The 25,040-nt window shown below is 40.8% G+C and overlaps 1 protein-coding gene across 2 annotated transcripts in view; it reads right to left on the reverse strand.

Moving 5' to 3' along the window:
- LOC109632544 (MAM domain containing glycosylphosphatidylinositol anchor 2a) overlaps positions 1-25,040 on the reverse strand; it is a 240,666-nt gene that overhangs the window by 11,354 nt on the left and 204,272 nt on the right. For both annotated transcript variants that reach the window (XM_020091880.2, XM_069514662.1), the window contains exons 13-17: positions 21,820-21,968; positions 15,459-15,636; positions 7,308-7,328; positions 4,526-4,681; positions 1,079-1,240 (exon numbers count right to left, since the gene is read on the reverse strand). In XM_020091880.2, coding sequence (XP_019947439.1) covers positions 1,079-1,240; positions 4,526-4,681; positions 7,308-7,328; positions 15,459-15,636; positions 21,820-21,968 — 666 coding nt within the window. The remainder of the gene's footprint in view (positions 1-1,078; positions 1,241-4,525; positions 4,682-7,307; positions 7,329-15,458; positions 15,637-21,819; positions 21,969-25,040) is intronic.

Consider the following 25,040-nt stretch of genomic DNA (forward strand, 5'->3'; position numbering starts at 1 on the left):
GGCAATGCCTGGGTATGAACAAAATCGTCCAGATTTCCTAAACGTTTATGTCATCTGGAGGCTGACAGGATCATAAAACAGGACAAACTCCAACATGAACCTTCTTGACAGAGAAACCACCACAAGTGTCTCTCAACATCGTGTGAAGCTGCTGTTTTTGTGCTTAAGCTCCAATCTTGCTCATCGCTCCCGCATTCACAAACACCACAAACGGTTTGCACTCTGAGCAGGAGAGCTTGCGGTCGACTGATTGGTTCCCTTGTGAAAGAAAGTTAAGAGTCAGAGAGTAGCTCCTTCAGTCACTCTGCCATCTTCAAACAGGCCATGCAAGTTGGAGTTCTACATTCAGAGGGGAATGTGAGAGCTAATACCCAAGTTTAGAGTGCACACCTTTGTGTTTGTTGTAAAAGTGAGATATAATTTGCGTAAAACAACTGACAGCTGCATTTAACAAAATTTTGGCATGAAAGAACAAAAGTCCCCACAGCACTCGCCACAGAGATAAAACTAAAATGACTGAAATTGTGTTGCTCACACAAAAAAGTGCTGCTGCTTTTTTTTCTTCTTTTCACAGCGTGACTCCTGTGTTTCAGTCTCACAAACAACTACTCTTTCAGAACCACAAAAAAGAAAAGCCCACTGGGACACACACACTGTAGGTGGCGGACAGCAATTTCAAGAATCTCATCTCTCAGTTTATGTTTCAAAGACACTGTGATGTCCTGCAGATGCTTGATGACTGATTCTTCTCTTGGAAAATAAAATTTGTTGTGGAGCTTCCTCATTGACGGTTTAGTTCCGCACAGATAAGAACGCGTCCCCTTCATTTAGCAGACAATTGCCAAAGCAATTTGAGCTTCACTAGAATATGCTTTTTCTGCTTAAGCAGCCAAAAGCTACAGAACAGTGACAGATTCTTTAAAGAATGAAAGTAATTATTCGTTCCTCATCTATTTCCATGAACTGTTGAGCAATGAATTTAATTAAGCAGATCCTTTCCGCTGACTTCTTCAAAGCCCAGCACAGATGTTTGTTACACAAGCTGTGGAAAAGCGAGCAAATAAGAAATGTGACATACCTATGTGTTTTCCATACATGTGGTAGAAGAAGCTGAAGCAGTAGGCGGGTGGGTTGGTGATACCGTAGGGGTTTTTAGGTGCTACGTTGAAGAAGGGGCTTACGAGCCGCGCCTGGTCCCCTTCCTTCCGTGGCCTCGACGTCTCAATGTACATGTAGAAACCTTGAAACACAGAAATACATGAACACAGGAAATTACTAAAAGCAATATTTTCATGTGAAATCATCTTCACACATAAAGCAAAACCAATAATTGAGATTATAGGGGATGAAACTTCCTTAACCTTAAGCTACAATACTTTATCAATGAGAGCAACATAAAATATAATTCTGGTTCATTACAACTTAGGTCATACATTTTATTTGTTTTGTACTGACCATTCTGTGCACAAATGTTATACAGACAGGAAGTAAAGTTTTTCCATTTCCAGATACATGAAATTAACCTGGAAATTAGCGATATTACAAATGGCCAATATTACAAAATAAAATTACAATTAATTATTGGAATTACCATAGGTGTATTTCTTCGTCAACAAAACCATGCTTTGTAAGGCCACTGTGACCTCTGACCACCCAAATCTAATCTGTGACACAAAGTGAACATTTGTACCGAATTTGAAGACATTTCCTCAAGGCATTCTTAAATTATCATGTTCAAAAGAATGGGACACAGACAAGAGTAAACAAAATGCCTTTAACTACAGGCCATTATCAGTGCAGAGGCATACGAATAAGTATTTCAGCTAATTGCCAGATATAGCTTCTGTAAATACTTATATAATATAAAATATGCGTTACAGTTTATACATCTCATTATGCCTTATAACAATATTTTAGGATATTGGACAAAGTCTTTGTGCCTGACTGGTTAACTGCAACAACTGAAAAAGGAAAAAGCTTTTGCCTGGCAGTGTTCACTATGCCATAACTACAGAACTTTCTCACCACCTCCTGATACACCAACAATTGTTTCCCACTGTAAACACTGGGGAAAAGCGAGGCGTCCTTGGTCATGCTGAGCTGCTTTCTCAGCCAGTCTGTGACAGCATGATGGAAATGAAACCTTCCATATCAGAGATAAGCAGCGTGGCTTTCTATGAGGGACAGTTCTCTTTTTACTAATAGCAATAACCAGGGGCCAATAACAATGGGGTTACATTCATGCTCCCTCGGTCTGACAGGCCTGAACAGCGGCAGCGAGTCAAACAGTCCTCTGATTGTGTCAGAGCCACATAATCTGAAGCCAATCTCTTCCCTGCCACAGGCACAGGGAAGGTAGCTAGTGAGCGGCTCCACGCCCCTCCAGCTAAAATCAAATGGATTATCTCCCTCATGTTGAATCTCATATCAGATAATTATACGCACAGAGGAACGGGGCTGGTAATGAAATGCTGGACATTTTGAAACCATTAGGTGATTAAAGCCAATGCATTATTTACTGCTTCAGCTGCTGCTGGTGCCACAGCACCAGAACAGACACTCACATTCCACCACAGATATAACCTCTATCATCATGGTTTCACATGAATCCAGAGGAATTTTAGTGTTGTTCATTTGCTATTTAAGTTCTTAAAATGCAATATCTGCACATCTAAGTAAAATATTAAAAACTAAATATTATTATGCCTTTGATTAGCCTGGAAAACAAAGGCCACGGCTGCTCATTTATTTATTGTAATTCATCAAGTTTCAATTCTCTATGATTCAGTACAACATTTAAATCTTTCCATCTTATTGTTATTATTATTGTTATATATCAAAAAGCGACACCATTAGTGTCGTGTTTGCAAATACAGGTACAAAATAATCAACATGGACTGCTGCTAATTTTATATCTTGCCACATCATTTAGCAATTACATGATAATCACACTGCTGTGCCTGTGTACTGTGGGGGTTCCAGTATTCATGCATGGATTGTATATATAACAGTGTGTAGTCAGTGTGTGTGTGGTGAGTAGCAGCACACTGCAGAAATAGTGCTGTCCATTTAAATGTGTGCATTCTACCTACTTATTCCCATTCCAGTGAGCAGGTGCAGTGTTTGCGGAGCCACACAGACATAATTGATTACACTTACATTAACTATTTTATTTCCTATTGGTGCATCATCTATATAGATAAATCCCCAGCCAAGAGATGTAACCAGGCAACTTGCTCACTGCTTGATGACTATTGAAGATGTTGGTGATTTGTACCTAATTTGTTATTGTATGCATCTGTAGCCAACATTACATATCTGTTATGAATGTTCTATGTGTGCGATACATATTCATGGTTTAAATAGTTTCCAGATATATTCCAGCTCATTTGACAAATAATTGGACTGTTGTTAACACTAAGTGCTCATCACCATAGCATCACAATGCAAAGCTATATGAAGGAATGATTTGGCCCTTTGGCTACTGCATATAAGTAAATGATGCATCACAGGATGACTCATCCAAGGAATTAATCAGCTGACCCATCACCAAGTCACTGATGCTACGTGTCCCAAGCTCTCTGTTCTACCACTGAACATAGGTGTTTTACAGTTACAACATAGGAAGATTCTACATGCATGGTATTTTATTGACAATTATGCTACAAAAGCTGGATTCTCATTTCAAGCCACAAGCTTTGTTGGCTGACCTAACAGCTGTTGCTGGCAGGTTTTATCAACGAGGTAATTATTGTTAACTCTGTGATTTGGTTGAAAACATGAGGACTGCAGGCCCCACTCCCATTCAGACCAATTTCATTCCTGAAACTGCTTAATCCAAACACAGTCTTTATCTAAAATGGCAAAGGTTTGATAGGATGATTGACCGAGAATCATATATTTTCTATAAAAGATGAGCATCATGTACATTTTTTTGTCACTCTGCACTACATAACAGGTCCGTGCTCTGATTGGTTGTAGGTCCGTTCTGTGTCTGCCCCTCCAGACATAAGCCAGGTGCCAATAACCCATTAAATGGGTCTAAATGTGCACTTGATAGCTAAATACATGATATGGACACTGAACAGGGCAGTGACAGTAATAAATGTTGTAAAGTAGTCAGCTAATGATAAGCTCTTTAGCCTTGGTGCTTTTTAAACTACAGCCACACTGTAACTGGACAATTACTATTTAGGGGAGACGTTCAATAAATGGTCACTTATTCCTCTTTTACACCAAAAGGCAAGTGACTCCTTCTCTACATTGCCAGTAGAGAAAATTTCAGTTTTCTTCATCTGGTCATGCTCAAAGTCAAAGCTGCACTGACGACTGAGTTGCTCTCTCACCTTGCCCTCTTGCCAAATTAGCGTGTTCACCCGTATGTCACGTTTTCATTAGGCCCGTTCTTAGCCGATTAAAACACGTGTACATGGAGTCATTTGACCTGCGAGTCAATGCCGAATCCATTCCCATTGCAGGCAAAGCCAGATGTGAGTGGGGGCTTTGAATTTAAAGGAGTACTTACCCTGCTTGGAACCACTGCGATCACCACTAGGCCCAGTGTTGGGTGTGTACTTGGTGTCACGGGTGGCAGCGCTGTGCCGTGTCCAATCGAAATCATCGTTCTTGTCCTGGGTGAACATGCAGATGGGCTCCTCCTCAAAGCTGCAGTGGAACTCTCCTGGTGAGCAAAAGAGCAGAACTGGGCTCTTACATTCACTACAAAAAAAAGATATATTTGGCTTGAGGCTACAGTATAGTATGTGAGCAGTGTGACACCTACTGTAAATTTATGAGCCATTCTTGTGTGTGTGTGTTTGTGCATGTGCGTGATACTGTGTGTGTCACAGGGGGATATGCAACAGCCGAGACCTAATTACACCACATGATGTGGAGAGCAGAATTTCTAAATTAAGATTTGACCTCTTGCTGACTGTGGAGACGTCACGGAGCGTGTTCAAGTTTTCCCTCATGACAGCATGGATTTTTGGTTCAGTTCAGAGAAGAAGTCTCTGCACCCTAGAAACACACTCAACCGCAGTGTGTTTGTGAGTGTGTAGGTTTCAAAACTGGTTATAAGAGTTGTACCATGACAGTCCACTACTGAGGCATGATCGATGGTATTCAATATACTCACACTACATCCATAAATTACATTACACTAAATAAAAATCTCATGTAAAAGAGGTTGGGTTTGATTTGACATTGTAGAAGTAACATTGAACTGTTTAATGCAGAGAATGTCTGCACAATTGCTGCTGGACATTATTTGGAGTTTGCCTTTCACATTTAAAGAACATATCAAGGTTCTTTGGTCAGATGTGTTCACAACAACACAGATACAGTCTCTCCGGAGTGTTCAGGTGGGGTGTGGCGCAATCTCGTTGTTTTTCCAATTTGATACCTTCATCGATGTCTTCTACATGTATGGCTTCTCTTTTTCATCCTGACTCTTTTCATTTGTTTTTTTTTTCAGTCTTGTAATGTGTTAGTAATGTCATCATTGCGCCCACTTGCTCGTGGTGAATCCTCCAGATAATCTCCTGCTGTGTTGTCACATGGGCTCATTCTCATTATCCGGAAATGTCACTACGGGTAGGGTAAACTCTGCAGAATGTCCGCAGCAACCGACTCGAACATTTGCGCTCTCACATATAGTCCTTCTCACTTCAAGAGATTATCTGGAGTTTAATGCATGTCTGAAAGCAGCTTTACTTGCACGAAGATCAATCTGTTGAACTTTTGCACATTACACAAAATGAGTTGGTTATCCTAGGATTTTTTATAGCATCTCAATACTCGGACTCTAGGTAATCAGGTTTATAATCAACTCCACCTCCCTGCTTCTCTGTCACTCTCCATATTCTCTGTAGTGGGTGTAAAAGTTGAGATACCGGGTGCCCCCCCTCACTCTTCCTTCTCTCCCCTTCGCTTTCCCTTCCTCCCGTGCTTCTCTCCACGCCCCTTTGACAGCAATTTTGAAACCAGTGGAGAGTGCAGACAGGGAATGAAAGTGTAGGGTTGGACATGAAAAAAAGAGTAATTGTTACTCCAGCATGAGGTTATGATGGGTCACATGTAGGGGAATGTCTAACAGTGAATACACTAATGAAGAGTGGGAAATAGTACGTGTGGGGAACCAGCCCACTCCCTTTAATTAAGGGGTAGAGGGAGGATCAACAGTGTCAAAACCTCTATTTAATTCATGTAACAAACAAAGAAAAACACCATAACAGAAGCGATGGTGTTGCTGAGCAGTGTCCTCAAAGAGATAGTTAAAAAAAAGAGGATTTAGATTCAGGATGCAGGAGTGAGTTCTGATAAATATTCATTGATTTATTAAAACGTAGCTGGGAGCAGTTTGGAGTGGTGACCTTGAGAGGAGCAGCTTTTACTCAGGTAATGGAGGTAACGTAGACAGAGCTGGAGAGTGGGTGGATGGACCGAGGGATGGAAGAGGGCAGCGGTGCTGCGAGGCAGGAAGAGGAAGACAAAGAGATGGAAAGTGAGAGCAAGAGGGAAGGAGGTGGTGGTGATGGAGAATGAGGGAAGGTGTTGGGTTGCAGATACTCTTGACTCTTACCCTCATAGGCACGCAGATTTAAATGGAGGTCTAGCTCCTGGCGCTAGACACAGACGCCCTCATCTACTGTGAGCTAAACTAAACGTTTTCGCCTTGTGTGCGCGGGAGAGATGGGAGGATGCGGAGGATAGACAGAGGGAGGAGGTGTGCAGGTAAGATAGTCTCCTTCAGGGATTTAGATAATGATGTTGGTGATTAGGATGTTTGTTATGATGTTGGCAAATGTTTGTGTGAACAGGCAACAAAATACATATCCATATAAATAAATAAAGCACAATGCACAACAGCACACTGCGGCACAGCAAATAGTGATTAAGTGTGGATTCTCAAGGTGTGAATTTATAAAGTTTCAAAAATGAAATGCATCATAATGGGGCTAAACATTAGCACAGTGCGTGTAAATGTACTCAGGCACAAAGACTGCATATCTCATGCAAATGAAGTGTCCAAGTACTTGCACAACGTTCTGCAGAGATTTTAAGCTCTCAACACGTCAGACAGCCTAATGCAGGTTTACTGTGACTTCCTAAAGGGAAGTATTATTTATCATACATTATTGAGCTCTACTTAGAGAAATCTTCCAGCGCAGCGTGACATGTTAAGAGTCAAATCTCTACGGGACGTACAGTAACTTTGGGTTTTCCCACTGTTCTCACAGACTGTGCTACGACAGACGGAGCTCACTCTGTGGTGAGAGTTGCAAGGAGCGATGTGCGTTACTTACTCAGATGAGGGTTGATGGGAGCTGTGAAAAGAGAAAAGGCCAGGAACAGTCATTAGTACAGAATACATTATGTGTGCAGCTGTTAAAAATGTAAAGCACTCAAACTGTCACATAAAAAAAAACCCACACACACACTGTCTCTTTTGTGCACCTCACATGTTTCTACACAAGCATGTAGCTGCTGATAACTTTTCCTCCTGCTGTCATCGACTGTTTGTTGTGGAGCTAAAGAAAAGTCCACATGTATAAAACTTTGCACCATCATAAAAACAAAATGAAAGAGGCCCATGGGAGGCAGAGAAATATCGTCCTATGATATTAAAACACTGCATGCATATTAGAGTGTGTGCGCTCCATCTTTATTAAGCTCTATTGCTTTCAATGAGTACTGCAAACGAACGGCCGACGTAAATGAAACAGGAAGCATTCGCATGACAAACACAATGTAGAGATCATTTAGGCCAGAGAAAGAGATGTCTGGATTTGAAAAGGAAAAAGGTGACAGCAATCCTTCTCCTCCTGATATTAAATGTAAAAGACGGAGGGATTAGGACGACCAGCCTGACCACATTAATAAGCTTATAGCGCAACTGCTTATCATCGCTGCCATTTACCAGCACTGCTGATGTTCTTGTCCAAGGTGACTTCCACTTAGCCCACTAAGCCTCTTTCATACTTCCATTTAGAAGCCACTAAATCATAAACATGTGTAATAATCACAAGTGTGTCAGCTAATCACTTTCTTGTAAGATCCATGATTCATCCTATGTTTTCTATGGACACAGATGAGATGAGTCCACTGAAATCATGCACGGCGTCTTTTGCATTCTGACCAACTCAACGCTTCCCTTATTGATAATTTAAAGAGGCTACTGCTGCAGCAAACACAGAAAGGTCAAGGGTATCACACAGAGTTGCAACAAGCCAGTTAGTCGGCACTTCACTTTTTGCAGAGTAAATACCATTTAACCTGCCAAGAAGATTCATGGGCATTTTCATGATCGATTGCTGACCGCCTGAATAGATGCGATACATCAGCCTTTACTACAAAACTATGTTGCTTTGTGATTTATGAAACCTTGCTGTTCATGGAGGGAATTGATTTTAATCTAACAAATTAAAGTGAGTAATAACAAATCATTCCTACAAAGCAAAACATGTTCTGAAAAGCGTGGAAGTACTGCAGGGCGGGTGAAATTGTCCCTTAAAAAAAACGACCTGAGTTTCAGGTTGTGATTTCATTGTATTGTTGTGTGCCTCATGGAAATGCATGTCCACTTGTTCCCTCTCACTGATGAGGAACGAAAAGATAAACACAATATAGCGCACCAGAGGGGAACAGAGGAGAGAACAAACCGTTGCATCTCCAATTGAATCGTGTAAAAAATTCAGTGAACTGCAACGCCGCAGCTGAATCCTCGCTGTGAGTGGAAGGCACCCGTGTGGAAAGAACAGCCTGTGCAGCCTCATTGCATAAAAAAACTTTAATTATCTGTCATGTTAGTGATTGTGAAAATACCTGCATCCCAACAGTCAGTGCTTCCCAGTGAATCTACACTGGACTGCACACTGCTGCAACAAAAGAGTCTGCAGAGAGAGAGGCAGGAAATCATCCGGGCTGTTGCAGAGAAAATGTTTCAGATGACAACTCGCAGCCTCAGGCCTGTGAAACGGATGCTGAGTTTTCCGACAAAACTATTCTCTCAGCCGCCACCCCCCCCATTCCCTCGCTCCCACTCTACCTCACAGTTTCTGCGACTCTCCTCTCCTCCCCCCCCCCCCCCCCCCCCCCCCCCTCCCCTTCTTTCTTTTAAGACTTTGGTTAAGAAAATATGTTTCGTTGTCAGTTTGTTACCTGCAGCCTGCCTCGACTGACTCACTGCGCCTGAGTCCAGATGAATGTGTCTCCTCAAGCAGTGTCTCTACCCCCCACCGAAGAAATCAAGCTGAGCACAGAGCAGGGCCCAGAGGCTACTTGACTACTGCTGTGCACGCACACACTTTCTCTATCATACACAGACAGGCACTAACAGAAAATTGTACTTCCAATGTGAATGACTGTACTGGGTACGGGACACAAACAAGGAATAAAATAAATTGAGACTGAGATCTGTTGTTGACTCAACCATTTTGTAATCTTTTCAGATATTTTATGGCCTCGTCTCATAGCCCCTGAAAACATGGGTGGACCTCGAATGCTCTCCTTAAAATTCAGTGTTGTTCATGCATAGATGAGGAGCCCTCCAGCAAAGGTTTTAAAAACTTCTCTTCTTAATGCTGCAGCTCAACAGCTCAAAAATCCTCAAATAAGAATCAAGGATGAAATTTAATGTTGATAGTTCTCAAGACAAACAGTCTGAGCAATTATTAAGTGAAGTGAGCTCTTCTGTTGCGCCAGGTCACGTACTCAATCCACGCATTAGGTGCACGTCTGTCTGACTCTGCTTTCCATCCAAATTACCTAATTTTGATTGAAACACAAAGTGAGCCCAGTGACCGTCAAAGGACAGTGGTCCTTGGAGGCCGCTCTGGATATAAACACTGACTTCATCTTGGCCGGGTTCCCTGCCCACTAGCCTGCGGCTGTATTACAAAGCAGAAGACAATTCCTCGGTTGCAGCCAAGTGTCCTCATACACAACAGCAGCTCGCCTTCTTCTTCTTTTTATTTAACCAACCTCATATAATCCACACTCTCAGATATTCCCATCCATCATATTTAGAGGGGTCTGGATTGGGGGCTGTGACGCCCAGAGAAAGCCCTGTGATGGCTTCACAGCTCGCACCATCAGTTGGAATAATAAGAACGTGGGCAAATGTAATTCAGCAATCTTCTCCCTGACAATAGCACAAGCGTCATCACACTATTGTGCCCTTCAATCAAATTCTTGTTCAGAGCCGGCTCTGCACTGGTTCTGCAGTAACACACACACACACACACGTGGACACACCCAAACACAGCCAGTCCTTGAACAGATATTTCTTATGTGTTATCCTGTTATTACATCAGCGGGTGTACGCCATCTTCAAGTGAATCCTTAATGGAGTTACACATGGATGAACTCTGCTTTGGTTTAGATGTTAAGCAGAGAAATGAGACAAAAGAATGTGGTGAAAAAATCCTAGAGAGAGAAATGCTAATAAAGAAAGAAGAAAATTATTAATGCAAACATAAAACTAATGGAAACCATGAAGGTTGCGCCTTATTATATAACTCGAGATTACGTGTATCTTCTCAGTGGTGAAAATGTCTAATCTTTAATCTTCTCCTCTACTTGGCCACAAGGAACTGAAAAGTGTATTTCCTAATAATCTTCCCTGAGCGTGTGCAAAAACACAACTGCATTGATTTGATTCAAGTGGTTCTATGTTGGTGCAATTTATTCATCGTATTGTCACAAATATCCTTTTAGCAAAAATATACTGCAATGTCCATGTTTAAAAGTACAAACTGTGTTCTTATGTAAACACTGAGTTGAGACAATTAATGAACAAGCACTCGCTCAGACAGAAATTACACCGCACCACAATGGTCGAATAATAACACCCTGACACCTTCGCTATAGCAGAGAGTAGAAAACACAAGAAGCGGAAAATTAATGTATTTACATGAATGTATACAATTGAATTAATGGGAGATTTCGTGGAATTTGGATTTAAGATAGGTGTCTCACATACGTCACTATGAGCTGCATGAAAAGATTAAACTGGAATATTAAGAAACAACATCAGTGTTTTACTGTGCCACAATGACAGATGCCGGGGGGGGGGAGAGAGAGAGAGAGAGAGAGAGAGAGAGAGAGAGGTGTTATGAGGAACGCCAAACAGATGCTGAGTTTGTCACTGCAGCAAAATTTTAAAGTGTCTTTGGGGCTTGGTGACACAACCATCCTTTATCCTACAGCTGGGGACATTATAACTCTTTTGTGCTTTTTTTTTTCTTCACAGAAAAGCTGCTACCATCGGCTTTATGTGCCTCGCAATAATCTTTCCATCCCTTGTGATAAGAAAACTCGCTACTACAATAATGTTAACCCTAACAGCTCCCAAACAAGATTGTAATCATATTCATTTAGTTTGGCTGTTTCCTACACACCTTCATTTTCATGGTCATGGGATCAGGAGACTAAGGCTGTAGGTTATTTGGAGACTGGCCAAGCTGTATGTATTTCTGATTGTTGCACGACACAGCAACAAACACAGGGACAATCTGCACACTTCACACTGTCAGGACCCGGGCTAAAGGTGAAGTCCCTCACATCCTTCATTTTGTGAAGCAGACAGTGAAAATGAAGAGCAGTGTGTCGATGTTTGGACTGTTTCCATGTGTGTTTGATTCAAGATTTAAAGATTTGTGGCAAATGCAAGCGAACAACATGCAGATGGGTAACAAACTTCAGCGACCAATAAAGAAAAATAAGACTTCTTCTTCTTATATAAATAAGAAGGGAAAATGGGAATATGATGACAACTGAACTATGTGTAATATAATGATCAAATTGCTAAAGTTTACACTGGTGTCTGTGTCTAGGTGTATTTTTTCCCCCCCAAAAAAATCACATGGTAGCAGTTTCTAGATAAAAGGAGTTTACACAAGTTTTTTTAAGTATGTCTGAGCAGGAAAACATGCCCAGACAAAACCTTAGACAAGCTCTTGTCCTTGTAGTGAAAAATGTGCCAGCTGTGTTACTGGCATTTACCCACCTGTGATCATTGGTGCCTGTCTGCTCTCTGCACGACTTTGGTTTGAGACGCTCTGACAAGTAGCTGAGGTTTTTCTTCCTACATGACATACTGTACATACCAAATGTATACAGTATACATAAATCATCCCGGTACACAGTTTTTAATGTTTCTTTGTGCATTGCATTAAAAAATTTGTTTTTTTAGTCTGCAATCTGTTTGTCATGTTCCCAGCATAAAAAAATGTCAATCCTACTTAGGGGTGCTTTTACCCCTTCCGTGTCACTTCTGATTCGAAAGGTGCCTCGGACCAATGGACCAAAATGTAGGTGGTCAGTCCAGATTAAACAATGGTTTGGATTATTTGCAGTGTGAAAACACTTTTTTGGATAATTTGGATTTTCTATCTAACTGCTGGAAGATTAGACAGCTTTAAAAAACAGGAGAAGAAAGAATGCTTGCAGAATAGCTTGTAGCCTTCGCCTCAAACGATACAATATCCAAATGATGAGGATGTTAATTTTACTGGTAGTAAAACCATAATGATATTACAGAGGCAATGAAATTAACAAAGTGAAGCTGTTGATTCATATAGTCCATTCAAATGGACAGATTACGGTCATTTACTGGATTTATTTCTCTGCACTTTATTCAAAAAAAGTTAGATACTACATTCGCTGAATTGACGCCTGACTACAAACCTAAAGATGTCAAGTATAGGTTGACACAGCCCACCTAGGTAATGACAATAGGAGTCATGCATGTCGTACAAACTTCTTTAGTCTGCTACCTACATTTGAAACTAAAACTGAGGGGATCAAATGTAGAAAAGACTTTCCTGTTTGAAAACTACTTTATATTTACTGTGTATGTGACTTCTGTAAGGAAAGTTATCTTTGCAGTAGTATTACCTCTGACAGCTCACCTGACTTGCCCGAGCTTTACCTTATTGCCATTAGCTGCTTTATTCATGCTTTGCAATTTGCTCAAGGGCTACAAGCTGATTCATATAATTCGATCTAGTTCTTTCAGGCAGGCACTACAACAGCTTCTAATTCAACATGCTCACAGTCAGGCCAAAGTCATAGCACCCTCCAACCCCACATCCACTAGATTCTTATTGTTGATTTAAGTAATATACATTATATGTTATATTAGTGTGGATAGGTTCTCCAGGCAGAACACGTGATGCTGCTTCGATTCTCTGATCATCACTCAAACAGCAGCTCCTTTCCCCCAAAATGTTATATAACCAGAGAAGGATGAGACAAAGACATTTTGATCAATTATTTACGAAACAAAAATTTAAAAAATTTAAAATCCACACACATTCATTAAACATTTGTTAAACCATAAAGCCATCGTGCCACAACTTGTGTACAAACACCCCACAGGTCCCTGTTCCACAGTGAAAGTGAAGGGATGCCGGACTGCTTCATACATCAGTCTTATGGGACCGGGTGGATTGGGCTCAGACCCACATTAGCCTGATGCAGTGACACTGCTGTGCGTGGGAGAACAGCGCAGCCCTAGAGTGATAATTAGTCCAGTCTCGCATTGGGCAGGAGATTCGCACATCAGCACTGGCTCCCTTCTTTCCTCTTTTTTTTTTTTTTACTTTGTTCATTTGTATTTCCGTTTTCTCCTCAGTCCCAACTTGGCTGCTTCCATCTCTCCTTCTGTGCCTCTCTGTCTTAATTAACCCAAATTCTCTTCACTTCACTTTGATTGGATTCAATTGGATACAATTCGGCTGCTTTATCACAGGCCACACAATATCACAAACTATTATAATAAAAAGAAAAATAGCAGAGAAACTTCATATGTACGTTTCTCTTTCTCTCTTTTCCAATTCTCTTTTCACCGGTCATGATGAGCTGCAGTGAAACTGAATTATTCACAACTGCAGTGGCAGCAGCAGCAGCAGCACTCAGGAAGAGCTCAGCATTCAGTGATAGACAGAAAACAGTCAGCTGGTTTGTTTCTCAAAATGCACATCTCAAGTACCTGTGCATCTGTTCCGCTGGCACTGCTGAGCCGAGTGAGGATGGGGCTGTAGCTGTTGTTTTTCAGTATCATCTCACAACCAAACCCAGCGTTCTCTCATTGGTGTGACCAGACTGGTGTGGCATACAGGGCCCAATCTTCCTACTAATTCCAACAATGACTTTCTGTTTGCATACGAATATCTCATGACCCGTTTATCTTATCGGGATGCAGTATTCTTAATGGACCGGGAAGTGCATTGTCGAGTTTGTTGCCATTTGGACACGCAAACAGGTGACCAGTGTGATAAACTATATTTTGTTGCTGTCAATATACCGACAAGACCAGAGTTTTTCATTTAAAAGTTGCAAACTTGGGTCCGAAGATTGTGTCGCTTGCTTAACAGATCTGCTGAGGTTGCTGATAAACCAGGTGGGATGAATAAAAAGTTTTCTAACTTCACTCTGCACTATAGACTGTTAACAAAAAGCTCTGTACACAACGTCTCGCACACAAACAATAAAAAGTGACAGTTTATTGTAGAACTGTTTGGGAGGACTCACTAATGACAAGGAATAATTCTGAAGTCGCTCTGGAGCTTTAACACAGGAAAAGAGAACAATCCATTCCAAAGAGGCAGGTTTAGAACAGACACTTTAAACATATATCAAGTTAAGTTAAACCTTACTTTTTTTTGTTCTATCTGTCCACTGGCTCTGAGTTAACACATTGTGGCATTTTATTTTGTTAGAGGGGCCATATAGAGTTTGACAAGGGCAAAGACCCTTCAAAATATTTGCTAATAAAGTTAAAAAACCAAAACAGGCTGACAAAAATGTATTGTATGACAAATATCCCAGGAGTGAAAGTGAATCAAGCACAAGATGACTCATCTTTGACCAGGTCGGTTTGGTCTTGTGACCCAAACTACATGTTTGAGTCATCCACTGATTCCACGTCAGGATGATATCGTAACCTAGTCAGCCTTTGCCCCAGTCCAGGAGAGACCTGACTCCGGCAATAAAGGTCATGAAGAAGAGACGGTTAGTCAGTTGATCAGTGTTCATTTAGCTCAAACTGAGGCAGAGGAAGCTGCTGTCAAACTATGTTCTGATGAGTGGGCGTGCAATTTAAATTATTGTAATGACTTCACTTTTAACCAGACCTGTCTCATCCGTAGAACATCATCACCGTGATCATCGCGATGATTGCTTAGTGAACGTCTGACATCCATCAGTGTCGATGAACGTGTGTCATGTGATGCAGCAGCACAAACTTGTGCTGGAGTTACTTCCAGAGTTAGCTGAAGGATAAGATTAACATCTGGAGCTGCAATTCTTCCACCTGTGCAGCCACGTGTAAGCACACTAAGGTGAACGCTGCTCTTTCCTGTTTGTAACACTGCTTTTCTCTCTGTTTACCAAGCTGCAGGATGAGACACAAAAAAGGCCGCTCTAGAGTTCGACCAGTGCGCAGCACTCACCGCTGTAGGTGACGATGCGGATGGTGGAATCACCCTCTCCGAACCGTGTGATAGGGGTGAGGCGCACTTCAAAGGATTCAGGCTTAATCAGCTCAGTCAGGTTGTGCGTCATGAGCTCCCCTTTGTTGATTGTTCCATCCACAGGGATCTCGTGTTCCCACCAGCGCTGCAACCCCATCTGGATGGAGAGGGGAACCAAAAGACATTTGGATCATTAATAACGTCATTAGCCATTCATTACTTTGCTCTCCTGATGTACAAACAAAGAGGTATTTCATACTCAACTGTACTTACAAAAAATTTTCAACCATAGTCTCTTGCTTTGGTTTTGTGTTCATCACTATAAATTCACTAATTAAGCTTGACAATGATTGTCTTAAATCTCTCTGTTAGAGACTTCTGGACTAGATCTTTGGTGGGAATAGCTAATTCAAAAAAAGAAAAAGAAGAAACCTCATTTTGAGCTGCTTCGAATACTTAATCTGTAAATCAGTCTGCAAAATACTCCAAGTTAGACAGGATTCTGCTAGTCTTGAACTCCCAAGGGCAGATAAAGTCACTTGACAACTGTGAGGTACTTTATTCTTTAAATAAAAGTTACTCTAAACCCCCTTCATGAAGACTGGGAAGCTCACGCCCACCAGACTTAAGTTAGTGTCTTTGCTAGTTTCAGTGTAGCACAGGTTTCAGCTTTTCATGTAGAACCCACATTGTTTAAATCGCAAATATACTTGACTTTAACTTTATTTAGAGAGTGACTACAACCTTGAAACTAATAAAGGGAAAATCTCGTGACACAATACAAACATGGTTCGGTCTGTTGCGTTAGATTCTGTGCTGCTCTCTCTACTGATCTAGTATCTTGAATAATCCCATTAAAAGAGCATGAGCGATCCACAGGACATTCTTCAGAAGAGTTTGCTGCTCGGATCTTATGACCACAACAAATATGTATTCCTCTCGCCATCAGTGCAGGATGTTCCCTCTCATCTGCCAATTAACCTTGTCTATAGGTGTTTGTATGATCTGCACAACAAAAACATTTCTTCTCTCTAAGCTGTTGACAGCTAACTGCTCATTAGCCACATTTACTTTCAAAGCCGCTCACAGCCACTGAATTCAAAGGCTGTTATTAGCATGCGGCAGAGATATTCTTATATGTGCAGAGAGAGAAATCCCGATTCATTTTTCTCTTTCAAGACATGCCTCAGTCTGCATTTTGCAAGTACAAAAAGGACACTGTACACGATTTGTGCACTGTACACAATAACCACATTCTTTTCACACCTTCTCTTAATCGTCTTCCACAAGCTTTTTCCCTTACCTTCGTTAAAGGTATTCAAACTGACAGGAATTGTTATACCTCATCTTTGAACAATGCAGAGCACACAAGTGAATTTGTCTTTGGGTGGGTAAGCTCAGGTATCACACAAAAAATGATTAGCTCATGCTCCTCGTGTATGGTGATACAATGCAGCCCCACCGACATTCAAAGCAACACAACGAGGGTTTGCTGCTGAGTTCGCTGGGGGCAAAGCGGAGAGAAGTCGGGTACATCTTATCCTTGAGAATCAGTTTGAGGGGAAGAGCTGCACAAAGACAAGTTACAGCTTCTGCATCACAATTAGTGACTATACATGCCCTTCTCAGCCAAAGGGAAAAGAGGAAGTGTGTTACGAGCAGAGCGACGGGGAGAGTGTGAATGAAGGTGTGATAGCGGTGAAGCAGTTTGTGTGAGAACAATACCAATTAAGTAATTACTTAGAGTCTGGAGGAGCCACAATTATGGGGTGCAAGTTTTCATCACCGCTAGTTTGCAGGTAAATAGAGTATTTTGTCTGTCACTGGTATTTACAGATGTCTCACTTGTCCTGACCTATCCTTTGTAAATATTTGGTTTCTCCACAAAAGGCTTTGCAGTTAATTGACAGAAATTACAGAGTATTGCCTGTCTGTGTGTGTGTGTGTGTGTGTGTGTTTCTGCACTGAAACATGGAAGCATCATTTTTAGCACATTTTGCTATTTGTCAAAAAGTGAAACCAACATTTCTATACGAACAGATTTTTAAGAACAGAGAACATTTGATGTATTAAAAAATGAAAGCTCCCTTTGTTCTGAGTTTTTATTTAGTGGTCTGCGTCATGTCTGCAGACTGGCAGTTACATTCAGAAGATATTTATACACAGTTATTTATAGGCTCCTATAACACTGGTAAACAGATGGAACGCATAAGTACATATTATGCCAACTGTAGCTGACCAGTGAAAACCATATGTCCACAAAGTTTCAATAGGCTTTTAGAAGAACACTAATGTCTTTCAATTTTTCATTCTGAATTTGTTAACATAAAAAATTAGCAGTTAAACGAGTTATTGAACATTTCAAGAGTTTAATTCATGGTAAAAACAATCTGATACATAATTTCAATACAAAAACAAATCAGTGATAGAAATTTAGAGGCTTTTCAATTTTATAATTTGATTTGTTTCTGCAGGTTTTCTTTTCCTGTAAAAATGGCCACAGCATTCAAAAAATATAATTCAACAAATCTATTTTTTCAGATGTGGGAAAAAAAACACATCTTGATCTTGCGTAAAGAGTATGCTCACGTTTTCTGATTAGTACCTATCCTACTGCACCACAACGTCTTCCTTCAGTCCTATTTACTGAGCACAGAATTAGCTAATGTCACATTTACATTATCTGATCAGTATCAATTGTTCACGTATTCAGATCCCATCACTGGATTAGTTGCAGCATATCTTCCCACAAAGTGCTTCTCCTTTTTCATCCTTTCCTTTAAACCTCTTCATAAGCATTTTCTTTAAATGATGAAGTAGCTGTGAGTGAAAACGTTGTTATCAGTTCTGATTATATAAAACTGCAGCTGTTCAAATGGTTCATTATGTTGAAAGTCTGCAGCTGAGACACGAGTGAGACCAAAATTTGATCAAATATTTGTCAGTGGCCCAGTTAGACTCTGATGAAACAGGCACTCTCTGAGTTTGTGTTTGCACTTAACATTTATCTGTTGCATTGTGAAATTAATAAAATGTTTCTATTGCTTCAGTGTAATAGAAATCACTGTGTAAGTGTCAGGAAAAAAAGAAATGTTTCATTTGAAATGGATTTGATTCCTGATTGTGATGGGAGCACCCTGACAATTTACTTCAGGAGGAACCTTGGAGGTTTTTTTTTTTATCTCACCTCATTACTGTTCATAATTCCCCCTTCACATCGCTGTCCAGGTGGTTATCTAATACCATTTGTTAAAAAAGCTTTTAAATATGTTGTTCAGGCTGGTGTAAGATTCCAAAAACTATAATTTAATTGGGGACTGGTTTGTGTTGTTGTGTGTGTTTTTGTGCCTTTGTGTGTGCTTGTGTGTCCCAAAGCTCCCGGCAGATGGAGGCCTTAAATGCTAGTCTTGGCAAACGCCGCCTCAAACTCCAAACTCTGAATGGGAGCAAAGGGTTCAATCTCTTATTCCACATCAAATATGAATTTCTGGTTACACAAAAAGCATAAATCAAAGTTGAAATGCTGATTGAGGAACACATTTAACTTTTTAGACATTTACAATCATACAAATACTGTGAGTGGTGGTGTATGGATTTTACACCTTTGTTCTGATTCCCATTAATGTTCACTGAATCCCGGTGCATGTGCTCAATTATAGTTTCTGTTTACATCCTATTACCTTTATTTCTCCACATTTTCTCCAAAGAGGCAGAGCGCCATATTGATTTAATTTCATTCGAGTGCGGCAGCAGTTCATGGGGTTTTTACGGAATCTTCAGCGAGATTGATCAAAGCAATAACTGGATCCAAAAGAAACACAGGAATAATCAAAGTGTAACGTTATATGAGCACTGTTCTACTGTAGATTGCCTACATGTAATTAGTATGACTCCTATTGATGTGCCTGCGCTCTCTGACTTGACAGATCAATTGAAAAGAAAAAAGAAAGACGAGTAGGAGCAGGAGGGGAAGATGGAAGAGGAGGAAGCAGCAGCTCCATGATGGCAGGATGCGAGTTGAAGAAGTTATTTGGCAGGGATGGGAGACAGCCAATCAAGCCTCTGGACAGCAGAGACAATTTTGAAGTAGCGGGCTACAGTATCAAAACAAGAGCAGATGTCACACCTTTCCACTGCATCCTTGACAGGTGCAGTGATTTGTGTTTTGTGATTCTCGTCTGTGCATGCCTTTCAGCTACACCTTCTTTCCCATTTCCCCCTCGGGTTGACTGTCTGTCATGAGGGCACTGGACGATAACGCGGAGCAATCCATTACAGAGGCATAAGGTCTAGCGGCTCTAGGTATTAATTCAAAAGTAGCCAGAGAAAATGATAATAATTCTCAGGGAACGGCAGGGGAGTTGCTGCTGGATCTATAAATAGATCGAAGTGGTGTAGTCCATGAGCCGAGCTTGCGTTACTGCACCAGTCTTTCACAGTCAGTGCGGGGGTATCTCTGCATTTATTTACGTATTTACAAAAGGAGCTTCTCCTCCCACTCATCTTGCTCCTCTCTTCCCTCATTTCCTTTCACTCGCCGCCTCGACTCTCTCTCTCACCAAAAGACATTACAAAAAATCTTATTATCTGTCTAAATCAATACAAAAAGCTGAGACTCAATCAGTCAGAAGGTATACTGTATCGTAAGTGCTGCCAAAAAGTCTGAATTTTCCCTACAGCTAAAAATCTCTTTCATCTGAGACAATGGAAGATTGGTTGTTATGCCTGGGAGGAAGGAAATAATGGTCACACAGTGTACCCTCTTGAGATATCAAGGCAAGAAGGTGGAAAGAAATTAATCTGCCCAAACACTGATTCTCTGCTAAAAACAGACGGGGGTAGTGATGTTCTTTTTTTAATATACAAATGCAAGGAAGGAATGTAAATGGTAATGAGATTTCTGAATCATCGTTGGTCTGTTCTGGCACAAATGCAGACATTATAATCTCTTTTAAAAAACTGTGCACGAGACCGGCTTGAAATAAAAAGCAAACGTATATCTCAGGCAAGTTTTTTTTTTTTGAGAACACCTGGCCAGTGCAACCACAGGCTCCGCAAGCACAACATCATTTATTACCAAACACACCAACTGAGATAGTTGACAGAAAAATCATTGCACCACAAAAACACAACTTGTTTAGATTGTGTTTCCATGCCTCAAATCCTTGAGGGTGCAGTATGAAACAAACATGAAATTATATTATTCATTGCAAACACAACTGTCAGGCTACGCTTGCTAATTCTGAACTGAACTGAGATGGATTTAGCATTCCAACATGTGCTGTAAAAGAAAAAAACAAGGTTCCCTAATGGCAGCACAGTGTGCCAATGCAATTACAACCTGTAAAGCTGCAGTATTAACGGAGCTAGTGCGATGGACGAGACGTCTCACACAAGGGCATTGATGGAAAACAGAAATGCAAACTCGACTGCAAGCCATAACACGAATGCAACGCTGCTTATATCATTGTCAGCAACCATTGTCACTCACTTTTGTATTCGTTGTGATTCTGTTGTGTGGCTCTTGTAGTTGTGTTGTGGCTTTTGCTTTCGTGTTTTTCACTAATGTGCTTGTATGAGACGTCTCACCCACCTTAAGCTAGTCTTCAAAGTATCTGAATATGGTGTCACACCTTCTGCTGCAAATAAAAAAAAATTAAAACCAAATGCAGCCGCTATGAGCCGGGCAAGAGAAAAGCGAGAGAGACAGAGGAAGGTACACATCGATTGCCAAAGAGAGCAAATGTAACCATGTCATCCATCAATGCTGTGTGCCTGTCATCGGTGGAGTTTACTCTCGTAGCAGGGAAAACAGAAGCTATGCTTGCTCTTCCTCTCTGCGGGGTTCCCTTCCACTCCTCTGACTGAGCATCTGACGGAGAGCGAAAAACAGAAGCACTTCGTGGAAACCACAGAACTCATTCATCCGACTGCCCCTGATGGAATCTCAGTGATTCTGTTTGGTCCACAAAGGCTCATTCACAGCCTTAAAAAACTGCAGAATTAGACGGACAATGAATCGAGATGGAACATTTTCCCTTGTCAAATGAATTACGGACACTTCTATCTTCTGCTTGGATTGGCGATAAGAAAGGTTTTTACTGACCTGTGGCAAAAACCCACCGGTGAGCGCCAAAAAGAGGCTGACCAATACCAAAGACTCAACGATCATTGTACTAGGAGCCAATGTTTCAGGCTTTAACAACTCGTGTTCTGGCTGTAACCAAAGCTCCTTTCTAAATGAGTTCTGTGCAGCAAACATGAGCGATGCAGCCATAGATTAAACAGAGAAAAGACCAACAAATCAGCAGGCAGTGGGGAAAGAACCCTGTTATTCTACCTGTCTGAGGCCAAGTCTGTAGGCAACAATGCGGTCCACGGCGTTGGGGTTCATCTGGGTCCACTGGAGTTTGAAGCCGTAGATTCTGGGTCTGTTCTGCCATAGAGGGCTGTAGGTGTCATAGTAGAACTCAGGGGCGTAGGCCTTCCCTGAAGGGAGAAAACAGGGATAATGAGATGAAATGCTTCACTGTTAATTATCTGAAGGAGGATATGTTATCATCCGTAAGCAGGATAATGCTAAACAACTGAACACATTTACAAGACATTTTGTGGAGAAAGGTGACTGAAACTTTGCAAAAAAGGGAGATTTTCAATATTTTTGATGATTTCCCAGAGAATCAGTGAATGGCTGTATTTGAGTTAGAACAAATCTGCAGGTTTTGACACATTTTGCAGGATTTTCCAGTTAGAATGTAACAAATGTAATAAGTAAACAAATGGACGTGTAATTAAGGCTGTATTATTATTTAGTAAAGTAGACATGGATTCCCACTAAAGTTTCAGAATGCTGCTGGGCTCTGCTGTGGTTTACACTGCAAACAGTTAATACATTTAGTCTAACAAATTCAAGAATGTGTAAATGTAAAGATTTAAATGATTAATTTGTTAACGTAGCATGGATTCTATCTATACCCGCTCTAATGATATCCCTGTTGCTGCTTTGACCCAGTTTCCCCCCTGAGGATCATTAAAGTTTCATCTTAGGTTATGTGACACAGAATACATTCATGGCAGCATAAAATCAAGGCATGTACTAGATTGTAGTATGTCTCATAAATAGGTAGTAAGTGTCCATACAAAGCAATGGCAGAATCTGTATCTGTGAGCTAGAAGTCCCTATGTGCTCCCTTCAACAGCCTCCTCAGTAAAAATAATGTCATACAGCTGGATCTGAACTAACACAGAGATCTTCTCAAACCTTTCTTTCAATAACACATTTTGCTTTGAATCTGTGAGGATTTATTTGCTACAGAACTTTGACTTGAAGTGAATAAATCTTTCAGGTTTCAGCTCTGCAGTCACAGCATGCAGGTTGATTCCTGACAGCTAAAAAAGGAGCTGGCAGAACAGTGTAACTTAAACATCTAGAGACGATTACCTTCCACGCAAAGCATAGTATTTCACCTTCAATGACACGTCGCTGCGTTTGTCCCCTCCCTATTTGGGTTTATTTATTGAAAGATGACACTCCCCAAGGCAAATGGTTGTTAATCTCCATGGAAAAGACAGCAGAGCAGCTATTGTTAGCTCAAACAAAAGCAGCACTAGGATTTCATGCACACACACACAGAAGATTCAGCAAGTAGCTGATGTCTGTCAGCCAATTAGTTAAAACCTGTCAAGTTAGTTAATGCCATTGATGGATTATGACTGCATCCTATTTCAGTGACTTTCTCCTCCCCTTCCTGCTTCTAACCGTTTTCAAAATCCCTTTTGCTAAGGGAAACAACAAAAGCGACTTCAGCGCTGGCAATCTACATGTCAAAACCATAATCTGTATTTATAGATGGACGATGGCATCATTTGGAGCCGGAGCATACACAGTATAGATCTGATGGACCAGCAGTATTGATGCACACGACCAAACACAAGTCACTCTCAACTGTCAATCATGAGGTTCCACCCTGTTTTTATAACATCAAATAATCAAATAAGTAATTACAACCAAACTTACTGGAAAAATCAGCACGTGAGAACCACATAAAATGAGAGAAAATTCCTGACCTGACTTTTTACTTTGGTCTATGTCCCATCAACTAACATTGATGAGGCTGGATTTATGGCCTATACTGCAATCATGTTGTCCATGTTTATTTATACTCTAGTCGGAGCTGGAGTTTTGATGGAGATTTGGATTGTCGAACCCCACAGTCGACCTGCACATCATTCTGCTATTTGTGGCCTTTTCTTTGCAGTGAATTCACCATTTGAATGTCAGTGATTGCCTATTTTGCAGGGGCCCCATTACTTCTCATCGCTCACGGCCATTGTGGATAAAAGAAATACAAACAAGCCTGTGCATTGTTTCTCCTGTAGCTGAATGGCGATGGGTGCAGCCAGACGTTTCTCCAGCCCTGACATAGCGCCGTGGGCAAAGGTCCGACTGGTATAATACAGAGGGGAGAAAGTAAATGGGACATGATGGAGGTAAAACATAACAGTTATAGTCTGGCTTTAATTTTTTCATATAACTTCACACAGCAGCATTTTACAGGTGTAATATATTATATAAGTGATAATCTATTTTTTTTTACTGTGAACAAATCCAATAAAAAGAGCAAATCCAATGCTGTGATTCTACACGCATCATTTACCTGTGTGTACTTTACATTTTCTGAGTCATACAGTACTTTCTCTTTGACCCAACCCCATATACACTGCACTGCTGCTTTAAATAACTAATGCTACAAATGTGTATTAATCCACAGCTAAAAATAATCTCCAACTGATTCTCTGTTTTCGCCGTTGAATACTACAGTGCTTGGAAAATTATTTTGACAAAATTTTGGGGGGAATTAGACTGATAAACAAAACAATTACCCACTGACAAATGTCATCATTTATTTGCTACCAAGTTAAGATGTAAAAAAACATGGAGGAAAAAGCCACACAACGGATATGTACATGTACCATAAAAACCTCACACAACAATTAGTTTGCCTGGGTTTTTCACAAACGACGTCTCACTTGATCATAGAAAGAATGAAAGCAGGAAGTAACTCTGATCGCTTCAGTGTCAACATCCGTTGTCACTCACTTCCTTTGTGATTGTGTTTTCAATGTGTGGCTTTTGTAGTTGTGTTGTTTCTGTTTCATTTGGCTCCTGACTGGTTTGATCAATTCTCATAATCATCCGTGATAATAAGTCAAAATCAACACAGAGGGCATTTTGTTCTGCATTTTGGTCAATTAATCTGGTTAATGACGCTTTGGGCTGCCAACTGTAGATCACTTAGCCTTTACATGGATAAAGCTATTTAAAATACAATATTCCTGATCTGGGGGAAAGGAACACTATACATCAGCCAGATATAATCGTTCAGAGAGAAAATAACAAGTGGAACAGAGACATATGCTGTTGATAAATAAGCAATGTAATTTATTTTTAGATGTTTTATCTTCATATTGAGTTGAGAAATGCATCAGTAGAGGCCGTCTGCAGACAAAACTTTCTGTAGTAGCTGAGGATGCTATTATAAAGGCTGCTTCATGTCTTGG

This window comes from Paralichthys olivaceus, chromosome 19, assembly GCF_024713975.1.
Source record: "Paralichthys olivaceus isolate ysfri-2021 chromosome 19, ASM2471397v2, whole genome shotgun sequence".
NCBI lineage: Eukaryota > Metazoa > Chordata > Actinopteri > Pleuronectiformes > Paralichthyidae > Paralichthys > Paralichthys olivaceus.